At 39.4% G+C, this 22,181-nt stretch overlaps 1 protein-coding gene across 12 annotated transcripts in view; it reads left to right on the top strand.

Moving 5' to 3' along the window:
• Positions 1–12,392, top strand: part of NRXN3 (neurexin 3) — a 1,815,686-nt gene extending 1,803,294 nt beyond the window's left edge. For 5 of the 12 annotated variants that reach the window (XM_018053902.1, XM_018053900.1, XM_018053901.1 and 2 more), the window contains one exon: positions 9,241–12,392. In XM_018053902.1, coding sequence (XP_017909391.1) covers positions 9,241–9,863 — 623 coding nt within the window. In that variant the 3' untranslated portion in view covers positions 9,864–12,392. Of the gene's footprint in view, positions 1–1,730; positions 2,425–8,937 lie in introns of those variants that run through there. The other 7 variants (XM_018053908.1, XM_018053904.1, XM_018053903.1 and 4 more) reach the window with 3 other exon arrangements.

Genomic DNA, 22,181 nt, shown 5'->3' with positions numbered 1-22,181 from the left:
TGTTTCCCACAGTCTCTAGGAGACAGGCACAGGTTCCCCCAGTGTCCTTCAAATAAGCTACCTTCATTGCCTGACGATCCTATAGCTTACTGACTCTGTGGCACTGTGCTCTTTCGGAGCAGAGGCCTGGAGAGCGGGGGTTTGCTCCTGTTACTTAGGGAAAGCTCCAAACTCTCCATTTATCAGGTGCATTTGATGACCACAATTGTCACACATGTGCCCTGTCAATTCGGCTAAGCCCAAGAACACGTACATGGAGCCGTGTTAATGATGACCCCTGTATGTCTTACAAAATGTGCCTTCTGAGATTGTGAATGAATCAGGGCAAAGTTTCCTAGAGCAGAACCCACGAACTCATGGATATTTTTTTACCTCAGTTGCTGCCTCTACACGCTCTACTTCAACGCCCAACACATGAACACATATCCACACACATGCTTACAAGAATGCAATTGGCCAGAAGTCTTGGGATGCCCTCTGCCCCTACTGGAAAGGCATGAAACTAAATCCAATACCTTTCTCCTACTCTCAAATTTGTCTTGCTGACCTCTTCCCAACCCTAGCTTGCTGTTCTGTTTTTCTATTTTCCCTAAATGCAACTTACTTTTAGCATGTATTAACTTGGTTAGCATTCCTGCAGTGACAGGATAATAGACAATTACCCATTTGTCAGTCTTAGCCTCTTTTTTTCTCTCTCAAATGTCTACTTAGGACGTACATCCAGACTGCACGCCCTTTTTATTTAAAAAAAAAAAAAAAGTTAAGAAAATGCAAACTTTCTTTTTCAAAGAAAATGCAAAATTTGTTTTTAATGTTGGCTATCTCCAAAAGGGGAATTGATAAGCCAGAAAATACAAAACAACAACAACAACAAAAAAAAAGTGTCCCCTGACTGCTCTGTCTGTGCCTCCTCAGCGTGTGCATCTGGTTGTTCATCTCTGAAAGTGTGTGAACTACTTTTTTCTTTAAATTATTTTTTGTTCTTTGCTCCCTTCTTATTTGGGAATTAAGTGCTTTTTGTACTATATCTATCTATCTATATATATATTGATGTGTTTCTTTTTAATTGCTGGATCTTTAGATTTGGTTTTATCCAAAACTATGACAAAAAAAAAAAGTTATGAATTGTTTTCTGCAACTTTCCCCCACTCCCTCTTTAAATGTGGAACAACTTCAGCTGCAGAATCCCCACAGCCACATCTTTAACATAAGCCCAGTCTCACCAGAATCACACGCACCATGGGTGGAATGGGGAAGATGGGTGACATCACTCAGACAGTACCCTTCCTACAGAAGGAAGTAATGAACGACCCAGCCAGCAGGCTCCCTGCACAACTTTGTCTTTCAGTCACATAGGAAGATCTCTAACCCCTCCCCTAACTCTCGATGGGGCTGTGTGGCTGCCGTTGAAGTTTTTCAACTTGAATGCATAAACCTAGTCTCCTTGTTTTTGCTTTTAACCTTCTGATCATTATTATAAGTATTATTATTATTACTACTATGATTATTTCATGTATCTTGGCTACTTTTAGTAGGGACAAAAGTTTAACTGTTTTTATTATTGGAAAATCTTTAATGCAACTGTAATGGTTTTTGGAATAATTGCATGTTGAAGAAGTTGCAGCTTAGGGTGTGTGAGATTGTCAGTGTTAGAGTTCTGTTCTTTATATCTGTAGATGGGCATGTGTAGGCTCATTTGTTTTTGTATATTGCCCATCCCTTCCTTACAGCCAGAAGCTCTAATGCAGCTAGATCACTCCGTGCCGCCCTTACATGGACATGGCGACTCACTTACACATTTACTCCCATCATCTTCATCTCTTGTGTAGTACACTCATAGATGCGACCCTACCCTTTCTGCATCTTCCCTTCCCATCCCCCTCCTTTCTTTCGCATTGTTCAAATTTATGTGCTGTCATCCATCCCCTTCAAATAAAGAAATCCTAGAACTTGTCCAAAAAAGACAAAAAGATTTAAGCTCAATATATATCTGAGAACCTATATTAATGCAGAAATTCATTCAAAACTCTCTAGATTCTTAGATTTTTTTAAAGGCAAATTATAAAATTGAACAGGTTTTTTTTTAAGTTTTCTTTAATCATCGCAATCAGAATAATTTCAAATTCAAAACTGATGCCCTCCCAAGCCCCTGAAAGTAAAAAAAAAAAAAAAATTGATAAAGTGCAGATGTTTTTTCTTTTCATGTTATGTGGTGTGGATGTATGTGTTGTTGCCTCCTGTATCATCCTCTGTTGTAAATTATTATATTTGAAAATTAGACATTTTGCTCAAAAGTTTTAAAAGAAATGACAACAAAAAAAAGCAAGTTACAAGAATGTGGCAATTCTATTTGTCCAAGAGCATTCTTACACAACTTTCTTTTGTAAATTTTTCTTTCATGCCAAAAAACATGCGGGCAATTTGTTGATGTAAGTTGACTATAAATTAATACAGTATGCTTTTTTTTTTTAATTATTTTGTCTATATGGAAATGATTTCTTTCTTTGTTTTCTCTACAACAACCTGTATTTTTTTATTTGCTTTTATTTTTCTTTCTGTCCTTCCTTATATTGTGAATGCCTTGATGTTGATGTTATTTGCTCTCTTTCCCTCTAGCTTACTTTGGCCCTGAAGTTGATTTTATTTTCTACTCTATGATTTTTTAAGATAATAGTAAATGTTTTATTTCATTTGTGTCTATTTGCTTAATTTTCACTGTTATGTTTTGTGCTGAATTGCTCCTAATAATCGATGTGAATTCTACTCTTGGTGGAAAGGTATACGTAAATTGTTCTTACCATCCAAGGGAAGCCTGACCTCTTTGCCTGAACCAACTTTTAAAGCTTTGAAAGTAATGGTAGTTTCTACAGTGGGATATGAAATTAGATACAACCTATGGGAGGCCTGTACCCTAGAAGAAAATTAATTGAGTTAACGACAAGTGTTTTAGTGGTAATTACATCCTAATTTAACTCCTTAGAAAACATTTGGGAAAATCAGTCCCTGATTTTATTTTCCTTCAGCACAGGGGAAATAAGATACTCTCAAGTGACTATGGTAGAGTTTGTTTTATCCAGGATTAAAATATCACCATCACTGAAAACTGCAAAATCAGACTGATTGAGAAAAGAGACATCATGAATCTCAGATTTCTTAAGTATTGTCCTATGATAATATGAGAATGCTGCCTTCCAAAGCATCGTTAATGCTGCCTTAACAATGGTGAGAGACACCCATGCACAGTAAGCACCCAACCTCCTGTCCTCCTGTCTGTCTGTCCTTTTCCCTTTCTATTAATATTTGCCATTTCTCTCAGGGATTTAATCAGGTAAGCTTTAAAAGGATCCTAGGATTCTCTCAAGAAGAAACATGATGATTTTCACACCTCAAGTTTTATTTAGGAAATGTTTTTGGTAGGTACTACCATTTTGTGTGACTCTACCATGAGAATACCCCTTGCCCTTAAAGGTATTTGGATCAGTTACGCATTTCAGGAAACATAAGGTCAGCAAGAAGTGCTATAGAATTTTTAAATGAAGACGTTACTTGCTTCACTCTAACTTTAGGTATTAGTATTACTATTGCAAAAATATCAAACTGAAGCGTGGATAAGGGATATGACTCTAATACCGCAGCATCTGTGAGTGAGTCTTATCTGCCTTGGTTTATATGAGTATATAGTGTTGATATGTTGGATGATAGTTTAGGTTTAAAACTAAGAACCTCCTAAATGGAGTGCTATTTTATCTAATTGAAACCTTTTGTTTTTGTTGAAGATGCCTAAGTCCATTTGATATAAGGCTAGTCATTTCTTTTAAATACAAGCTCTTGGAGTTATTATAACATTCGTCAAACACTGCATTAAAAATAGCCTTAATTATCTAGATCCTATATTATTATACTTCTACCTCAGCATGAGACTACTCTGTTAAAAATGGTCAGAAAAAGGTAATCAACAGTATCAGTGTTTATAGGCCCAAAATACCTAATAGAAATATTACTAAGAGCTAGCATATTAGAATAGCAGTCATCTCTGTGCTAAATACTTAACATCTATTTTAAGTGACACTAACATGAATCATTATTTACACTGATGGCTTGAGGTAAGCTGTGTTATTATTTCCATTTTACAAAGAATTTAATAAATTTGACCACTTCATGGGGCTAGGAAACCAGAAAACTGTGATGCTAACTTAAGTCTGAGTGATTTCAAAGGCAAAACTCTTAACCAATGTGCAGATGAAAAACTCCACAAGACATTCCTTCTTCTACACTTCCCAGATGGTGCTAGTGGTAAAGGACCCACTAGCCAATGCAGGAAATGTAGGTTCGACTCCTGGGCTGGGGAGATCCCCTGGAGAAGGGCATGGCAACCCACTGCAGTATTCTTTCCTGGAGAGTCCCATGGACAGAGGAGCCTGGTAGGCTACAGTCCATGGGGTCGCAAAGAGTCAGACACGACTGAAGTGACTTAGCATGCACACCCATGCGATGATATCAAGGGGCTATTGCTCATCTTATCTGGACACATCTTGAAAAGAATAGACTCTGTAGCCTTTTGGAATCAAATCCATTTCAGATAAAATAGGGGGAAAATGTCCTGCCTAAAGATTCTCATCTCATTAAAATACTCTTTAAAAAACTAAGTCCCTTTGAGACACTTGAATTTTTCCGGTGTCTGCTCCCCAGGGACTTGCCATGTCTATCCATGACTATTTTTCCTGAGGACAGTTGAAGAAGAGCTTCACAATTCCAAGTTTCCAGATATGGATGTGTTACAAGTATACACTTCTGCGGCACCAAATGACTAAATGAATACAATTCAATAACTAATTTGGTGGGGAAAAATGACTTCTCCCCACTGTGCGTGAGTTTCCCAGCAGAGAATTAGAAAAATGCAAATAAGAGATGAGGTAAAGAACCTAAACACAGATAAAAAGAAATTTAAGGACTTGGAGCATGGTGTCTTCTCCCAGAGTCTCATTCTTCAGTGACACTGGTTTTCATATTTTTGTGACTTCTAAGACCCAAATATCTCCAGAGAGGCAAAGGTTGGAGCCATATTAAAACTTTCTGCTTCTCTTCTTGTGTTTTGAGATGACCCACCACATCACTATCACCTACAACATTCTCACAGTTCAGAAGAGTTCTATTAAATTTTTAATAGACTGTCTTTTCCAATGGCAGAGAGCCCCTTTTGCTGAATATCAGCCCTAGACGCATGAATTATATATCTATAAATACACTCATAAAGCAAAAAAGCAGGGCAGCCTTCAGGGCTAAAATAGACCTTTTATATCCCTAGTGATCTCTCTGGTTTAAAGAAGAGCACAACCCTGTCAAAAAAGAGTATATATTCCTGATTTAAAATGCTAACTTTAAGGAAAACAGATAGTTCTTATTCCAAACCAAAGAAGAGTTCTGGGGACAGAATAGGAAATGAGAGTTTGATGGATTACAGGTTTTGTAATACTCTGCCAGCAGCTCCTGATGACTTTAAGCTTGTTGCTTCTGTGAATCCTTTTGTAAGCATGGCCATCTGAGAGATCACTGACCTCATGGTCTTTGGGCAGTGAAAAAAGTTATCAGCTGCTCCTACATTTCTGAGGATAGTCACTTTGGATTAACACAAATAAACATGAAATCTTAAGTAGCCCTCTGCAGTCGAAGTCATTTCTAGTAAGGATCTAATGATGGGAGAAACACATGCCTCGTCTGTTTATCTCAAATGATGTGAGAGCCCTTGGACTCATCTGGACCCTAGAGTCATCTTAAATATAAAATTTGATATAAAAATGGCATATACTTGTCCCAGGCACCTTTCCTGTTTACTGTTATCTAAAAATTTCCACCTATGTTCACTCTAATTCCCCTTTATAACACCAACTCCTACACCCCAGTGGACTCCCTTTTAAACTAAAGACATTCTTCCAATTCCTTGAGTTGCAAGGGCAGGGGAGCTACGGAAGTTTCTACAATTTCATTGATAAAGCATTACCAGGTTTTAGGCTCAAAAGCCCTTAAGAGGGGCATAATTTATCATTTTTATCACTACTACTAGGATTAATAGTAGCATGGCCAAGAAAATTGAGGATTAACAATTTTAACAGATTCTGTTATTAAAACTCTGCACCAGCCTACCCATCATTTTAGTTCTGAAATAAGCTTTTACCATCTCACAAAAGGGCCGCATCAACTTTTAGAAGCTCTTTGTTAATTAGTAAGCTTCCAGACCTTCTTTCCTTCCCATCATGAAAAGGATGAATTTCACTTTTTTTTTTCCTGCTCCAAGAGAGATGCTCACTTCAGGGTGTTGAATGAGAAGTGAAACGCAAAGGAAAGTGGAAGTGATTCAACTGCAGAATGAGCAGCGTGTAGATGTTGTAGGTTTTTTAAACAACAAAGACACTCTGGAAGCTTTAGCTAGGATTGAAAAGACAGGGGGGAAAAACAGGCAAACGTTAAGACTCCAGTTGGGTGTCACAGATGGCACACTGAAAGTGCAAATGAATGCCACTCTGTAATCAGGAAGACAGTGATCTTCATCTCACTTAAAGGGACACTCACATCCTACTTAACAATTTGCCTTTGCATTTAATCATCTGTCCCAGGACTTTGCCTCCCAACAAATCAGTCATTCCTTGCCCTTTATCCCAGTTTATTTTCCCCTTAATATATATTGGGTTGACTTTTATCCTTGCTCTAAAACGCAAATGACTCTCCATATTTGTGCCAGAAAAGAACACCCACACTAAAACCTTTGTTCTGGGTAAGATGGGTACGAAAATCCTGCCTTGTCCTCCAAAGGCAAGTGAAATCATTCTGAGCAATCCTAAGGGAATCTTTAAGCAGACTGCATGAGCCTTCACTCCTTTGTTCTCACTGCACTTTCCTTACTCAAACACTGCCTGCTTCCATCACCTTAAATATAACACTCGGGGCTGGAAGAACAGGGGGAAAAGGAGGCACCTCGGGGTTAGTTTTAAGACTGGCTTACCTCTGGGGGCCTGTATTCTAAATTCCACTTATAAAAACTAGAAAAAGTGTGTAAATTATGCATTAAATAAGTTGCAAGACATATGAATTATATATGGTCACAATGTAAAAAAAAAAAAAAAATAAAGGAAAAAAACATAGGCCTGCTAGCCCAGGAAAGCAAGCCTAAGCTTTGTAAAATCTGCAAAAATCGGTTGCTCAATAGCTGCAAACTCTGAGCGCTAGAAGAGAAGCTTGGGGTTTAGAGCACAGGCCAAAATATCATCTTGAGATTCTCAGAAAGGTTCTTGTTTTATTTCCCCACTTATGTAACATCGTTGAGTAGGTCAGGAATGACGGTCCCATGCTCTCTTGTGCCTTCCGTTCCATATGATACGCATCAGGTACACTGTTGCCAACCTCTCACTCAGTTTCTCTGACAGAGAATGAAAGCTTCTGACGTGGGTGAAAGCTGATTAACTGGGCCAGGGACTCATCATGCTGTCTCTGCTAGAAGATTTTTAAAAAACAGTAGTTGAAATAACTTTTTAAATAAATTTAACAGAAGACATGAACTGTGACTTCCAGAGATTCTTTCTCTGTTTGAAAATAACACTATAAAGAGACACAGGATTATCTTGCTTTACATACAGGAATAATAAGCTTGGCCCTACATTTAGGTGAGTAACAGCCACCACAGAATATTTGTGATAACCATGATTTCCACGGACTATAATTTAATGAACTCTCCTGACCTTCCTTTCCTGACCTAGTCCTAGTATAAGGGTGGTGAGGAGGGTCTGTGGGTACACTGATAAGTATCTACCACTCGAAACAAGAATCACTGATCTTAAAAATTCACTTTGCTCTCTCTACATTTCTGGATCTAAAAGTAAGTTTCCAGTAAGTCATGGATATATAGCCTAGGTATTTTTAAAATCTAGTGTCTGCTCAGCATATATTGCATATAACATAAAAGCAATGTATGAATATAACATTAGACCAATACAAAGCAAGTTGTTGTTTTATAGTCAGAGGAATTTCTGGAACAGCATAGTCAAAATAGGCCTGTTGTATGAACATGTCCAACCTCTGTAAGTTCCCCTTACTTAGCTTATACTAAACAAAGCCTACACTTGATAAATGTGAAATGAAAAGTAGCAACTTATAAAATACTGAAGATGAGCTCTTTTGTGTTCCTTGATCTTGATCTCAGTGACCTGGAAGATCTGTCATTCTCATCCTAATGGGAGCAAATAAGTAGAAACCCAAGAAGAAAATTGGAGAAGGAAATGGCAACCCACTCCAGCATTCCTGCCTGGAGAATCCCATGGACAGAGGAGCCTGGTGGGCTGCTGTCCATGGGGTCGCACAGAGTCGGACACGACTGAAGCAACTTAGCATGCATGCATGCCTTGGAGAAGGAAATGGCAACCCACCGCAGTATTCTTGCCTGGAGAATCCCGTGGACAGAGGAGCCTGATGGGCTGCTGTCTATGGGGTCACACAGAGTCGGGCACGGCTGAAGCGACTTAGCAGCAGCAGCAGCAAGAAGAAAATAAAGAAATGCTCAGATTAATCACATGCATGTGTTCAAGTACACACACACACACACGCACAATTGATGGTGAGTATCTGCAATGGTGTAGTTAAATGTCATCATCCCATAAGCAGATCCTGGAAAAAAGCCTATTTGAATTCTATCTAAATGATTACTTGAGAGTATCTTTAAATATCTAAGCCCTCACTCTATGAATTTCAGGTTTTGGTGGCAAGAGGCATACCATGGGCTCTGGATCAGCCTAGAACGATTAGGCTGCAAGTAGAGAGGGTCTGGATGTACATCCAAGGCTCTCATCATTTCTGAGATGTGACCTATGAACGGCATTTACTGAGCACGGCTGTGACTTGTGTTTCTCCAAATGTACTAATTCTGTTTCTCTTTTTTCTTTTCCATCCCAGGAGGTGAATTAGTTATCCCTCTTCTTGTAGAAGACCCTTTAGCTACCCCTCCTATTGCTACTCCTGCACCTTCCATTACACTCCCCCCTACCTTCCGCCCCCTCCTCACCATTATTGAGACCACCAAAGATTCCCTGTCTATGACCTCTGAGGCGGGGTTACCTTGCTTGTCGGACCAAGGCAGCGATGGTTGTGATGATGATGGCTTGGTGATATCTGGGTATGGCTCAGGGGAAACCTTTGACTCTAACCTGCCCCCTACTGATGATGAAGATTTTTACACCACCTTCTCCTTGGTAACAGATAAGAGTCTTTCCACTTCAATCTTCGAAGGTGGCTACAAAGCACATGCGCCCAAGTGGGAATCCAAGGACTTTAGACCTAACAAAGCCTCCGAAACTAGTAGGACTACTACCACATCTTTGTCCCCTGAGCTGATCCGCTTCACAGCTTCCTCCTCGTCTGGGATGGTGCCCAAATTGCCAGCTGGCAAAATGAATAACCGTGAGCTCAAACCCCAGCCTGATCTAGTCTTGCTTCCGTTGCCCACTGCCTATGAGCTAGACAGCACCAAACTGAAGAGCCCACTAATTACTTCCCCCATGTTCCGTAATGTGCCCACAGCAAACCCCACGGAGCCGGGAGTCAGACGGGTCCCGGGGGCCTCAGAGGTGATCCGCGAGTCCAGCAGCACAACAGGGATGGTCGTCGGCATTGTGGCTGCAGCCGCCCTCTGCATCTTGATCCTCCTGTACGCCATGTACAAGTACAGGAACAGGGACGAGGGCTCCTACCAGGTGGACGAGACGCGGAACTACATCAGCAACTCGGCGCAGAGCAACGGCACCCTGCTCAAGGAGAAGCCACCGAGCTCGAAGGGCGGCCACAAGAAACAGAAAAACAAGGACAAGGAGTACTACGTGTAGGCGCCACGCCGCCGCTCCCGGCGCGCGAAGCTGAGCCCGGGTCGCTCCTCTGCCCACAGGCGCGCGTGTACTTGGCAACCTGAGCATTCCGCAGGGGTCAGAACTGTCCCAGGAGACGGGGCTGTGTGGACCGTGACTCCGGTGGGGAAAATCATTCGTGAACAGAACACCAAGATGCACCTAACCGAGAAGGCGCAAGCCACGGGCTTCTTTGACACAGTCGCCGCTCGGAGACAGAAAGTTCTTTCTGCCCTGCTGTGTCAGCCAGCACACACTTTCGCACGCTGGAGCGAGCAGGTGGCTCCCCGCCGCCCCCCCCCACCCCGCCCGGCCCCCCAACTTTTCGCAGACTTGGAAGCTTCCTTCTCTTGAGGACCTTTTACCCAAGGTAGAAGACTTCATGGCTTACTTGTTCCATAACTCCAAGTGAGTCTGTAATACTGTTTGTGAAGCTTGACTGTAATAATGTTTTTTTTGTTTGTTTGTTTAATTATGTAAAAAACAAAAAACAAAAAAAAAGAAAAGAAAAAAAAAAGTTAAAAACAACAAAAACCCACCCTTATCTGGTTCTGGCCAGTGTGCGTGTAACTTTTCAAGATCTGAGGGGAAAAAAATGGCTTTTGGGTATTTGATTATTTTTTGAAAATAATTGGACATAAGTTAAGAAGAAGAAAAACAAAATCTCAGAAAACAAAAGTAAGAGAGACTGTTGCCATATGAACTCAAAAAGCTACCATGGTGTTCACTCTACATACCAGGCTGTGGTGTTTCTAGAATCTGTTGTCTGTTTCTATATGATGCTTTGCTGCACACATAGCAAAATCATGGGATGGATGATAGTTTTGATTGGAAAAGCTGGTCCCTCAGGATCAAATTCCAGAATTTGCCACCCAAACCCTGAACAGATGTGGTTAGGGCTGGTTTTCTCAGAGCTATCGGCTTCACTTAACAATATTGTTCCTGTCCATGAGCCCAGCCAAACTGAGGTAAAGGAGATAGCCCCACGAATTAAAACAGAGCCTTTCCTAGGAAAGGGGGCCGGGGGGGGTGGGCTGGATCTGTGACTGATTGAAATGCATGCAAATATAAGAGAAAAGACAATACAAGAAGTCTGTTAAGGAATCAAATCAGACAATAGGGGAGTTCAACTTGTGATAGAACCACAAAAGGTCACACAAGCCAAACATGGCATGACAGAGTGCAAAACTCATAGCTCTTCCCCCGCCCCCAACATGATCATGTTTTTCCTAGTGATTTAATTTTCCAGCCTGACATTTACAGATTACGCTATCCTTCCATTTGCTCACATCTCCCTTCACCCATCTTTTCTAAAGATAAATAAATAACAAATGAATAAAGCTGCTGTGACACACACACACACAAAATGGAATTTAATAGTATAATATATATAAATAAATATATATACAGATATATTTATCATGGTATGTTTGATGGGATGACTGAAACAGGAAAACTGTTAAAATCTTGAAGTGGAATGAGAATGTTGTTTTCAAAGAAAATAACAAAACAACAAAAAAGTAAACCTTAAAATGTGAAGAAAGTGTGAGTTTTAGTTTTGTCACAGTTAACTGTGTCAAGGAGAATAAAAAAAAAAAAACTCTTCTCAGATTTTGTTTACATATTTTACTACATTTTTGCTGGTATAGTTCCTTCGCCACCTGTGTACATAGCGCTTTGAGAACTGTTCTTTCCTTTGTTTATTTCCGTTTGTTTGGTTTCTGTTCCAGTTGTCTTTCTTTCTGAAAAGAGGAATCAATGTACAGTAAAACGATAAACTGGTTCTGTGGCCATACCTAACCCGAAAGCAAGAGACAAAGCAAGACGAATATTTACACGAAAATGAAACGTGTCCTCTGGAGGGTCAGATATATACAGTTTCTTTTGTACAGATGAAAATCAATCAGCTGTTTAGATTTAGAAATCTACTCTTGCTGGTCTTTGTAAGTTGCATGAATATTTGACTTTGAGAAAATATCTTAAAGATGTGGGGCAAAAAATGCAATCTCAATGATGGTAGCCTTTACTAATGTGTATGGAAAGAGGTGTTCCTCATTATCTGATATTTCAATGTGTTAAGAGTTTTGGATTATTTTGTTATCATTGGAAAAGACGGGATTATAAAGAGGTATCAAAGCACGATTTTAGATAACCTAAATGGCCCAACCTATATGAAGTTGATTATATCTCGATGTCTGTAAAAGATTGCTGTTCTTGGAGTCTTGAGGTCTTGTGAACTGATTTCCTGCTTTCTTTCTTTGCATTTTTTTATTTGAGTAAAAATACATTTGTTATATTCCTTTTAGTGTAAGTTTCTATTTGGACAATTTTATGGGAACATGTGCATTCTGTATGTTAGCTTCTATCATATTCCTGTTGTTTTATGAGCAAACTCTTAAGAAATTTCTTTTATGATGTTGTGAAGTTACTGCTTTTTTTTTCCTTTTCTCTTTTATTTCATATTTGCATTTTCGTTCAAGGATATGCTTAGCAATAAAATGTTCTTCCCAATCCTTGTATGATGATGCATTTTTATTTTCCAAACATTTATTGAAAGATCTTGCACTGGGGCTAAATATGATCATCATATGAGAAGTTAAGCAAACTAGGACCATGTTCATGTGAAATAAAATATGATGAATTGCTACTAATTGCTTATCTAAAGTTATCAAAAGTGATATATTTGTGGGCTAAGCAGTTATTGTCTGTCAACGGAGGCATTATTATTTAGATTATTGTTGCTTACATAATGATTGTTATTACATTATTATTTAAATAAGGTAACCAGGAAGGAAAAACTTTCCTAAACAGGTAAGACTACAGAAGCATTTTATTCTGAAAACAAATTATTAGATACTATATTTTTTTAAGTGTTTGGTAACATAAAGTATTTGCTGTAAGTTAACAAACTTTCAACAGTTTTCCAGAACCATGTTCCTATCTGAAGCACTGGAAAGTTTTAGGTGGCTTCTTTCCAAGCCTCCTACCATATTGAAATTTTTCAGAAAAACACTAAATCCAAAGTCAAATTTAAGTGAGTGCTTAAACTTTAACAGCTTCTTTCTAGATTTTCAGATTACAAAATTCTGTAACATTCACTACAGCTGGAACCTTTGTCATATCTCAGGTGTCCTTGATATGCTGGTTCCTTAAGCACATGCTTACTTTGCCAACTGGATAATCCATGATACTCTACATTTTTTATCATGATCTAGAAACATGGGTTAACTAAATACCTGTGCTATAGCCATATTTTGGTTACCAGTCTTTAAAGAGTTATAATTAAAAACAAATATGATTAACCCTGTTCCTTCAAATTTCATTGGTGAAATGGTTGTATTATTGACTATCAAGGAAATAGATAATGAGGCTTAATGATATTAAACTATGAAAAGTTCCTGTTTTTATTCCTGTCTCAGATAATTTACATGAAGTATTCAACTTGGCCAGAAGTTGGGGTAAGCAAAGGAAGTATAGATTTAATAAAATGTTAAACTTGCCAGAAAAATTTCTAGATGATGGGTAATATAGTAGAGTTATTAAGATCTAAGTGGCATTTGCTCAGATACTTTGGTTAATGTCCATGAATAGAAGTACTTTTTCATTGTCTCCATGAGGAAATATTGAGACTATACCATCTCTTTCCAGTGTGTTTAACTTTGGCCATGGGTTTTGAAATCAGAAAAGCTTAGTTCATAAATCTTGGCTGTGAATCCTGGGTCTGTCCTTTATCAGCTGTCAAACCTTGAGTAAAGTGTGCAACGACTTTAACTTCATCCATGAAACTGAAATGATATCGCCTTCCTGTTAGTGTTGTTCTATAATTAAATGAGCTCACTTGCATAAAACTGCCTGATTATAAACACAGTGACTGGCCCATAGCCCTCAAACAGCAATGGCTAAATTGTCTTATTAATCACCTGCTATTATTCTAGGGAAAAAAAATACAAAATTCTTCCTAAAAGTCCACAGAAGATCCCTGGAACACTCATTTTATTTCATTACCTAGCATCATAATTGTTTTTATTCCTCTTACAGTTGAAATCACACTGATATATTGATTCATTGAGCTCTCCTTGAGCTTTACACTAGGAATGTGCATACCCCTATAAAAATCTACTTCAGTCAACTCCTTCAGTAGAAGTACCATAGTTTCAAATGGTAAACTACTTTCTGCTTCAAAGAACAGTCCTCTGTGCTTCCCAAATCACAGTTTTTATTGCCACAGTTCAGTTCAGTCTCTCAGTCATGTCCGACTCTTTGCGACCCCATGATCACAGCATGCCAGGCCTCCCTATCCATCACAATCTCCTGGAGTTCACTCAAACTCACGTCCATTGAGTCTGTGATGCCATCCAGCCATCTCATCCTGAGTCATCCCCTTTTCCTCCTGCCCCCAATCCCTCTCAGCATCAGAGTCTTTTCCAATGAGTCAACTCATCAAATGAGGTCAAAGTACGGGAGTTTCAGCTTTAGCATCATTCCTTCCAAAGAAACCCCAGGGCTGATCTCCTTCAGAATGGACTGGTTGGATCTCCTTGCAGTCCAAGGGACTCTCAAGAGTCTTCTCCAACACCACAGTTCAAAACCATCAATTCTTCGGCATTCAGCCTTCTTCACAGTACAAAACTCACATCCATGCATGACCACTGGAAAAACCATAGCCTTGACTAGACGGACCTTTGTTGGCAAAGTAATGTCTCTATTTTTCAATATGCTATCTAGGTTGGTCATAACTTTTCCTTCCAAGGAATAAGCGTCTTTTAATTTCATGGCTGCAGTCACCATCTGCAGTGATTTTGGAGCCCCCCAAAATAAAGTCTGACACTGTTTCCACTGTTTCCCCATCTATTTCCCATGAAGTGATGGGACCAGATGCCATGATCTTCGTTTTCTGAATGTTGAGCTTTAAGCCAACTTTTTCACTCTCCTCTTTCACTTTCATCAAGAGGCTTTTTTTTAGTTCCTCTCGCTTTTTGCCATAAAGGTGGTGTCATCTGCATATATGAGGTTATTGATATTTCTCCTGGCATTCTTGATTCCAGCTTGTGCTTCTTCCCGCCCAGGCTTTCTCATGATGTACATTGCATAGAAGTTAAATAAGCAGGGTGACAATATACAGCCTTGATGTACTCCTTTTCCTATTTGGAACCAGTCTGTTATTCCATGTCCAGTTCTAACTGTTGCTTCCTGACCTGCATATAGGTTTCTCAAGAGGCAGGTCAGGTGGTCTGGTATTCCCATCTCTTTCAGAATTTCCCACAGTTTATTGTGATCCACATAGTCAAAGGCTTTGGCATAGTCAATCAAGCAGAAATAGATGTTTTTCTGGAACTCTCTTGCTTTTTCGATGATCCAGCAGATGTTGGCAATTTGATCTCTGGTTCCTCTGCCTTTTCTAAAACCAGGTTGAACATCTGGAAGTTCACAGTTCACATATTGCTGAAGCCTGGCTTGGAGAATTTTGAGCATTCCTTTACTAGTGTGTGAGATGAGGGCAATTGTGTGGTAGTTTGAGCATTCTTTGGCATTGCCTTTCTTTGGGATTGGAATGAAAACTGCCCTTTTCCAGTCCTGTGGCCACTGCTGAGTTTTCCAAATTTGCTGGCATATTGAGTGCAGCACTTTCACAGCATCATCTTTCAGGATTTGAAATACCTTAACTGGAGTTCCAGCACCTCCAGCAGCTTTGTTCAGAGTGGTGCTTTCTAAGGCCCACTTGACTTCACATTCCAGGATGTCTGGCTCTAGGTGAGTAATCACACCATCATGATTATCTTGATTGTGAAGATCTTTTTTGTACAGTTCTTCCGTGTATTCTTGCCACCTCTTCTTAATATCTTCTGCTTCTGTTAGGTCCATGCCGTTTCTGTTCTTTATCGAGCCCATCTTTTCATGAAATGTTCCCTTGGTATCTCTAATTTTCTTGAAGAGATCTCTAGTCTTTCCCATTCTGTTGTTTTCCTCTATTTCTTTGCATTGATCGCTGAGGAAGGCTTTCTTATCTCTCCTTGCTATTCTCTGGAACTCTGCATTCAGATGCTTGCATCTTTCCTTTTCTCCTTTCCTTTTCACCTCTCTTCTTTTCACAGCTATTTGTAAGGCCTCCTCAGACAGCCATTTTTCTTTTTGCAATTCTTCTCCAAGGGGATCGTCTTAATCCCTGTCTCCTGTACAATGTCATGAACCTCCATCCATAGTTCATCAGGCACTCTGTCTATCAGATCTAGTCCCTTAAATGTATTTCTCACTTCCACTGTATAATCATAAGGGATTTGATTTAGGGCATACCTGAATGGTCTAGTGGTTTTCCCTAGTTTCTTCAATTTAAGTCTGAATTTGGCAATAAGGAGTTCATGATCTGAGCCACAGTCAGCTCCCGGTCTTGTTTCTGCTAACTGTATAAAGCTTCTCTATCTTTGGCTGCAAAGAATATAATCAATCTGATTTTGGTGTTGACCTTGTGCATGTGTAGAGTCTTCCCTTGTGTTGTTGGAAGAGAGTGTTTGCTGTGACCAGTGTGTTCTCTTGGCAAAACTCTATTAGTCTTTGCCCTTCTTCCTTCCATACCCCAAGGACAAATTTGCCTGTTACTCCAGGTGTTTCTTGACTTCCTACTTTTGTGTTCCAGTCCCCTATAATGAAAAGTACATCCTTTTTGGGTGTTATTCTAAAAGGTCTTGTAGGTCTTCATAGAACTGTTCAATTTCAGCTTCTTCAACGTTGCTGGTTGAGACATAAGCTTGGATTACCGTGATATTGAATGGTTTGCCTTGGAAATGAACAGAGATCATTCTGTCATTTTTGAGATTGCATCCAAGTACTGCATTTTGGACTCTTGTTGACCATGATGGCTACTCCATTTCTTCTGATTCCTTCCCACAGTAGTAGATATAATGGTCATTTGAGTTAAATTCACCCATTCCAGTCTATTTTAGTTCACTGATTCCTAGAATGTCAACGTTCACTCTTGCCATCTCCTGTTTGACCACTTCCAATTTGCCTTGATCCATGGACCTGACATTCCAGGTTCCTATGCAATATTGCTCTTTACAGCATCGGACCTTGCTTCTATCACCAGTCACATCCACAACTGGGTGTTGTTTTTGCTTTGGCTCCATCCCTTCATTCTTTCTGGAGTTATTTCTCCACTGATCTTCAGGAACATATTGGGCACCTACCAACTGGGGAGTTCCCCTTTCAGTATCTTATCATTTTTCCTTTTCATACTGTTCAAGAGGTTCTCAAGGCAAGAATACTGAAGTGGATTACCATTCCCTTCTCCAGTGGACCACATTCTGTCAGACCTCTCCACCATGACCCTTCCATCCTGGGTAGCCCCACACGGCATGGCTTAGTTTCGTTGAGTTAGACAAGGCTGTGGTCCGTGTGATCAGATTGGCTAGTTTTCTGTGAGTATGGTTTCAGTGTGTCTGCCCTCTGATGCCCTCTTGCAACACCTACCATCTTACTTGAGTGCTGTTACCTTGGACATGGGATATCTATTCACGGCTGCTCCAGCAAAGTGCAGCTGCTGCTCCTTACCTTGGACGAGGGGTATCTCCTCACTGCCACCTCTCCTGACCTTGAACATGGAGTAGATCCTCTTGGCCCTCCTGCACCCGCGCAGCCGCTTATCTTTGGATATGGGTTTGCTCCTCTCAGCTGCTGCCCCTGACCTGGGGCGTGTGGTAGATCCTCTCAACCACCGCCCCTGACCTCAGATGTGGGGTAGCTCGTCTCAGCCGCCACCCCTGACCTCAGATGTGGGGCAGCTCATCTCAGCCTAATGTATTCATTAGGCATTATTAAATGATTACTATGTCTTAAATTGAGAGTATTAATAAGTTTACAATTTACTAAGCATTCTCAAACAAGCTGTCAAACAAAATAGTGCAAACCAAGTTCTCTGAGAGTTCAGAAGAAATTACTTAAGGTAAGGTTTAATAGAGGAGCTGCTGTATTAGGTAAACCCTTGAAAATATTTATAGGCAGAGATCAGAGCTACATGCCATTCAGAAAAAAAAAGTATTGTACTAGGAGTCAGTAGGGTCAAAACAATAATTTGGATGGGTCACAGATTATATAAATTACACTATTGGAAGACATGGCTCTGAAGGTTTTGGGAATTTGTCAATGAGGGGAAGAGACAGACGGGAGAATGTCTTAAATAGTTCTCAAGGTCAAGGGGTAGTGATTTTAAGAGGACACAGGAAGAGAAAGGCAATACTGATACTCTTTCAAAGAAGATATAAGATCATTGGAGTGATCAAGTTTCCAGATAGAAGTGCTGCTCTGAACAGAGAGGGGGTGACTTGTTCTTTTGATTTATCAATAAAGGAGGAAATGGAATCAGGGACATATTGCCGTGAAACTGACAGAAGTTGTGACAGCTATAGTCAAAGCCTCAATATTCTGGGTAAACTGAAGGCAAAGTTATGTGCCTAATAATCAGGCTGTGAGCAAAAGCCAGAAGTCTGTTGGCAGTCTGTTCAGAAGGCAGCTAATGAAAAGTGTTAGGAAGAGGTTGGCTGACTTCATCTGGCAATGTGTCATCAATAGTAATACTTTATATTTTTGCAACATTTCTTTTCATTTCATGGCTTAAAACCCAGTCTTGCAGTTCCAAATTTAGAGCTCTTTCACTTACATAATGGTAGCTCTAAAGAAATAATTCAATGTCAACTTTTTTTTTTTTTCCCCAGAGCATTTAGAGCTAAGGAAGAGGTAATAAGATGTTGTATTGTCTACTTAGGGTGCCATAACAAAATGCCATAGGCTAGGCGGCTTAACAACAGAAGTTTATTTCCCGCAGTTCTGCAGACTGAAGTCCCAGATCAAGATCCAGTAGGGTTTGTTTTCTGGTGAGGGCTCTCTTCCTGACTTACAGATGGCCACCTTCTCATTCTGTCCCCATATGACTATTCTTCTGAGCATGTGCAAGAAAGAAGAGATCTCTTCTTTTTTTACTGTGCCCCTCCTACCATCTTGTTGTGGCTTCTCCTTTGGACGTGGAGTATCTTTTTTTTTGGTGGGTTTTCAGTGTCCTCTCAATGATTGTTAAACAGCTAGTTGCAATGTTGGTGCTCTCACAGGAGGGGTTGAGTTCATGTCCTTCTACTCTGCCATCTTGAACCAATCTCTCTTCCTCTTTGTATAAGGCCACAGTCTTATCAGATCATGTTCCCACCTTTAGAACCTCATTTCAATTTAGCTCCTAAAGATCCTACCTTCGTATACGGTAACACTAGGTATTAGGGCTTCAACGTATTAATTTGAGGGGTGGCAGACACAATTCAGTCCACCATAGATATGCATGGTGTTGGGAATTGGTAAAGTGAACATTTTTAAGGCTCTAAGGAGTCCAGGAATTCAAAAGCAATTCTACCTTGTTGATGTGAATGCATGTGCTAGATAGAACAGCGAATAAATCCAAGAGAAAGTAAACCACAGAACAGAATAGGATTGTAAGAGGAATGGGGATTAGGATTTGAAAGCAGTGTTAAGGTTGTATGAGAGGCCCTAGAAGATAGAACAGCTAAAGGGAAGCCAGACCAAACTCTGGAGTTGTATTAAATGAATGGTGTGACTGTCAAGAGGCTATGAACTTTTCTAGTGGTTAGGTACCTGGGTTCCAGAGTCAGAATGCCATGGTGTGTATTTTGGTGCTGTGATTTTGGATAGTTACTTAGTGTACCCAAGGCTCAGCTTTCATTCCTATTGAAGGAAATTATAATATTACCTACTGTATAGGTTTGTCAGGAAAAATTAAATAAAATAATGCATGGAAAAATGTTTTGCCTACACCTGGCACATCATAAGCCTTAATGGAATTTGATCATGATTACAACTTGGCCTCGTTACCTGACTCAGGCAGGATCAAAGGTAGCTGCTACTTGCACGGCTAGCCAGTACCAGAAATTGCATAAATATTTAGGATAGGCAATCACTCTATTTCCTGAATTCTTTCCTTTGCTAAGAAAATATAAAATTCAACTGCCTGCTCATTGGCAAAGCTTTCCCTTTACTACCACTAACGTTCTCTGCTTAAAAGATCCAGCTTGGATTACACCCAGAGAGGCTCACATCCTAAGATTTTCACTCTTCTCCTGGGTTTCTAGTCCTTGGGTTTCCTGTGACAGCTGGTCAGTTAAACACAGCAAGAGGCCTTCAGAGAAATTTCACCCCTTTAGTGATATGCGTTATTTTGTATTTTTAATATCTTATTTTGGTAGGAACGCTTAACATGAGATTTACTCTTTGAATTATTAGTCGACAAGCATAAGATTTCAGTAAGATGAATATGTTCTAGAGATCTGCTGTACAACATTGTACCTACAGTCAACAATACCGTGTTGTCCACTTAAAAGCTCATGATCATTCTTGAATTCTAAATTTGTTCAGTTAATCACCTTGAACTGAATTTGAATCTTTCTATGCATGCACATAAAGCATAAGATCACAAATTAGATTAAAATTAATTTTTTCTAATAAATAAATTTGAACCTTTTTCCTATTTTAAGCCAGTAGATCAGTTTATTAGTTGCATTCCAATGGATCAATGAACAGTGGTAAATGTAGTAATTAACTGGACCTGGTTCATCAGCAAAATGAAAACCTAAACCTTCATCTCCAATGCAGAGAAGACCACAGTCCCTCCTTTCATGCCATGGATCTCTGTGTATTTCGGTTTTGTTTTTAATTTGATTTTTCACTCTGCACGTTTCCAAATATTTTCAAAAATAAAGTGAATAGTATAACAGTGCCCCATTTATTCATTATCTGATTTGAAGAATTACTAACATTTTGCTATTCTTGTTTTATCTATGCTTATTTTTCTATTCTTGTTTTATCTATGCCCACCTCTTCATGAAAGAATATCTTTTAATACCACACAATGTTAAGAAACACAAAAGAAGCTTTAAAAGAATGTTTATTGTTGGATCTCTTGACCTGAGTCTTATTCTTGTTCAATGTGTTTCAGAGTAACTAAACCTAATGTTCTTTCCAATGGACAAATTAATGGCATGATTCCAGTTCTTTATTCAATGACAACATGAAAGACAAGATTAACTTAAGTAGACTCTTCACCACTTAATGAGATTGCTTGAAAAGTGAAAGGATTTTTTCAGCTTGTATATATTGTATTTCAATTCAACTGTGCTCAATCACTTTTTTAAAGTGAATAAAACAGTCTATAGATTATATACAGCTGCTTAATCTTTTGTAAAATGTGACATATTGGAATAGAATCCATGTTCTCTTTCAAGGAAATGAGTAAAGGAGAATACTACTCATTTGCCCCTGTGGAAGCGAAGAAATTCTCAGTTTTACCTCTAGAAATGTGATCACAAAGCTACTAGCATTTTTCCCTAGGGTTATACTTGTGTATTTGCAATAGCTATAGATACATTGATTTTGCATGAGTCTACACAGAAGAGATAGTTCATTAAGTATATTCTCAAGTTATGTTATCACTGTTCCACTGTTGAAAATGGTGATTTTTCTCTTCTCTGCTCTCACTCACTTGCAAGGTTTGGCCTAGAATTTTCATCATAAAACTATTACGAGAGAAAGAGAAAGTTATTCATAGACCATTTAATAGTATCTTCTTTTCCACCACCAATTCAAAATAAGTGTTAGGAAACATGGCTAGAACCACCACAAACTGTTGCTTCTTGGTTTCACGAAGTGCAGTGAAAAGTAGAATAGCAGGTTTCAACAAATAAACCATTTTCCTCTTTTTACTCTGTACTTACCAATTTGCCCATTTTATTTATTTCTTTTTGATTTTTATTTTTTGTGAGGGTCAGGGGAATCTAGCAAACAATACATAGGTGTTCTTAAAACAAACAAAAAAGGTGGTTGAGGTTTGCAAGGAAGGATAACTAGGCAGGGTGAGGAGTGGAGTACCAGGTAGCTTCAATTAAGGGTGTCATTAAAACTGAAAACAAACTAACAGTTTTTTAGTATTGTGGTATACTTTTTGATGTTAATGCATCACCTAGGATAATGTGCTTATGTGCATGCATGGGGTTGTTTGGAGTTTTTTTGGTTGGTTGGTTGGTTGGTTTCTCTCTCTCTCTTTTTTTTTTTTTTTTTCTGCAAAAGCTTTATTGTTTCCATTTGGCCCAAGGCTGAAGAGAAGGCTCCAGAGTGATAAAAAAGCTGCCGAGGACCGCAGAGAGGAGCTTTGGGGAGAAGCTGCTACTGCCTGTGCTTGCTGTTTAGTCATTAAGCCGTGTCTGACTCTTTTGCAGCCCCAGAGATCATAGCCTGCCTGGGCCATGTGGCCATGGC

The sequence above is a fragment of the Capra hircus genome, chromosome 10 (assembly GCF_001704415.2).
Source record: "Capra hircus breed San Clemente chromosome 10, ASM170441v1, whole genome shotgun sequence".
Lineage (NCBI taxonomy): Eukaryota > Metazoa > Chordata > Mammalia > Artiodactyla > Bovidae > Capra > Capra hircus.
This window is presented reverse-complemented; position numbering and strand designations above follow the sequence as displayed.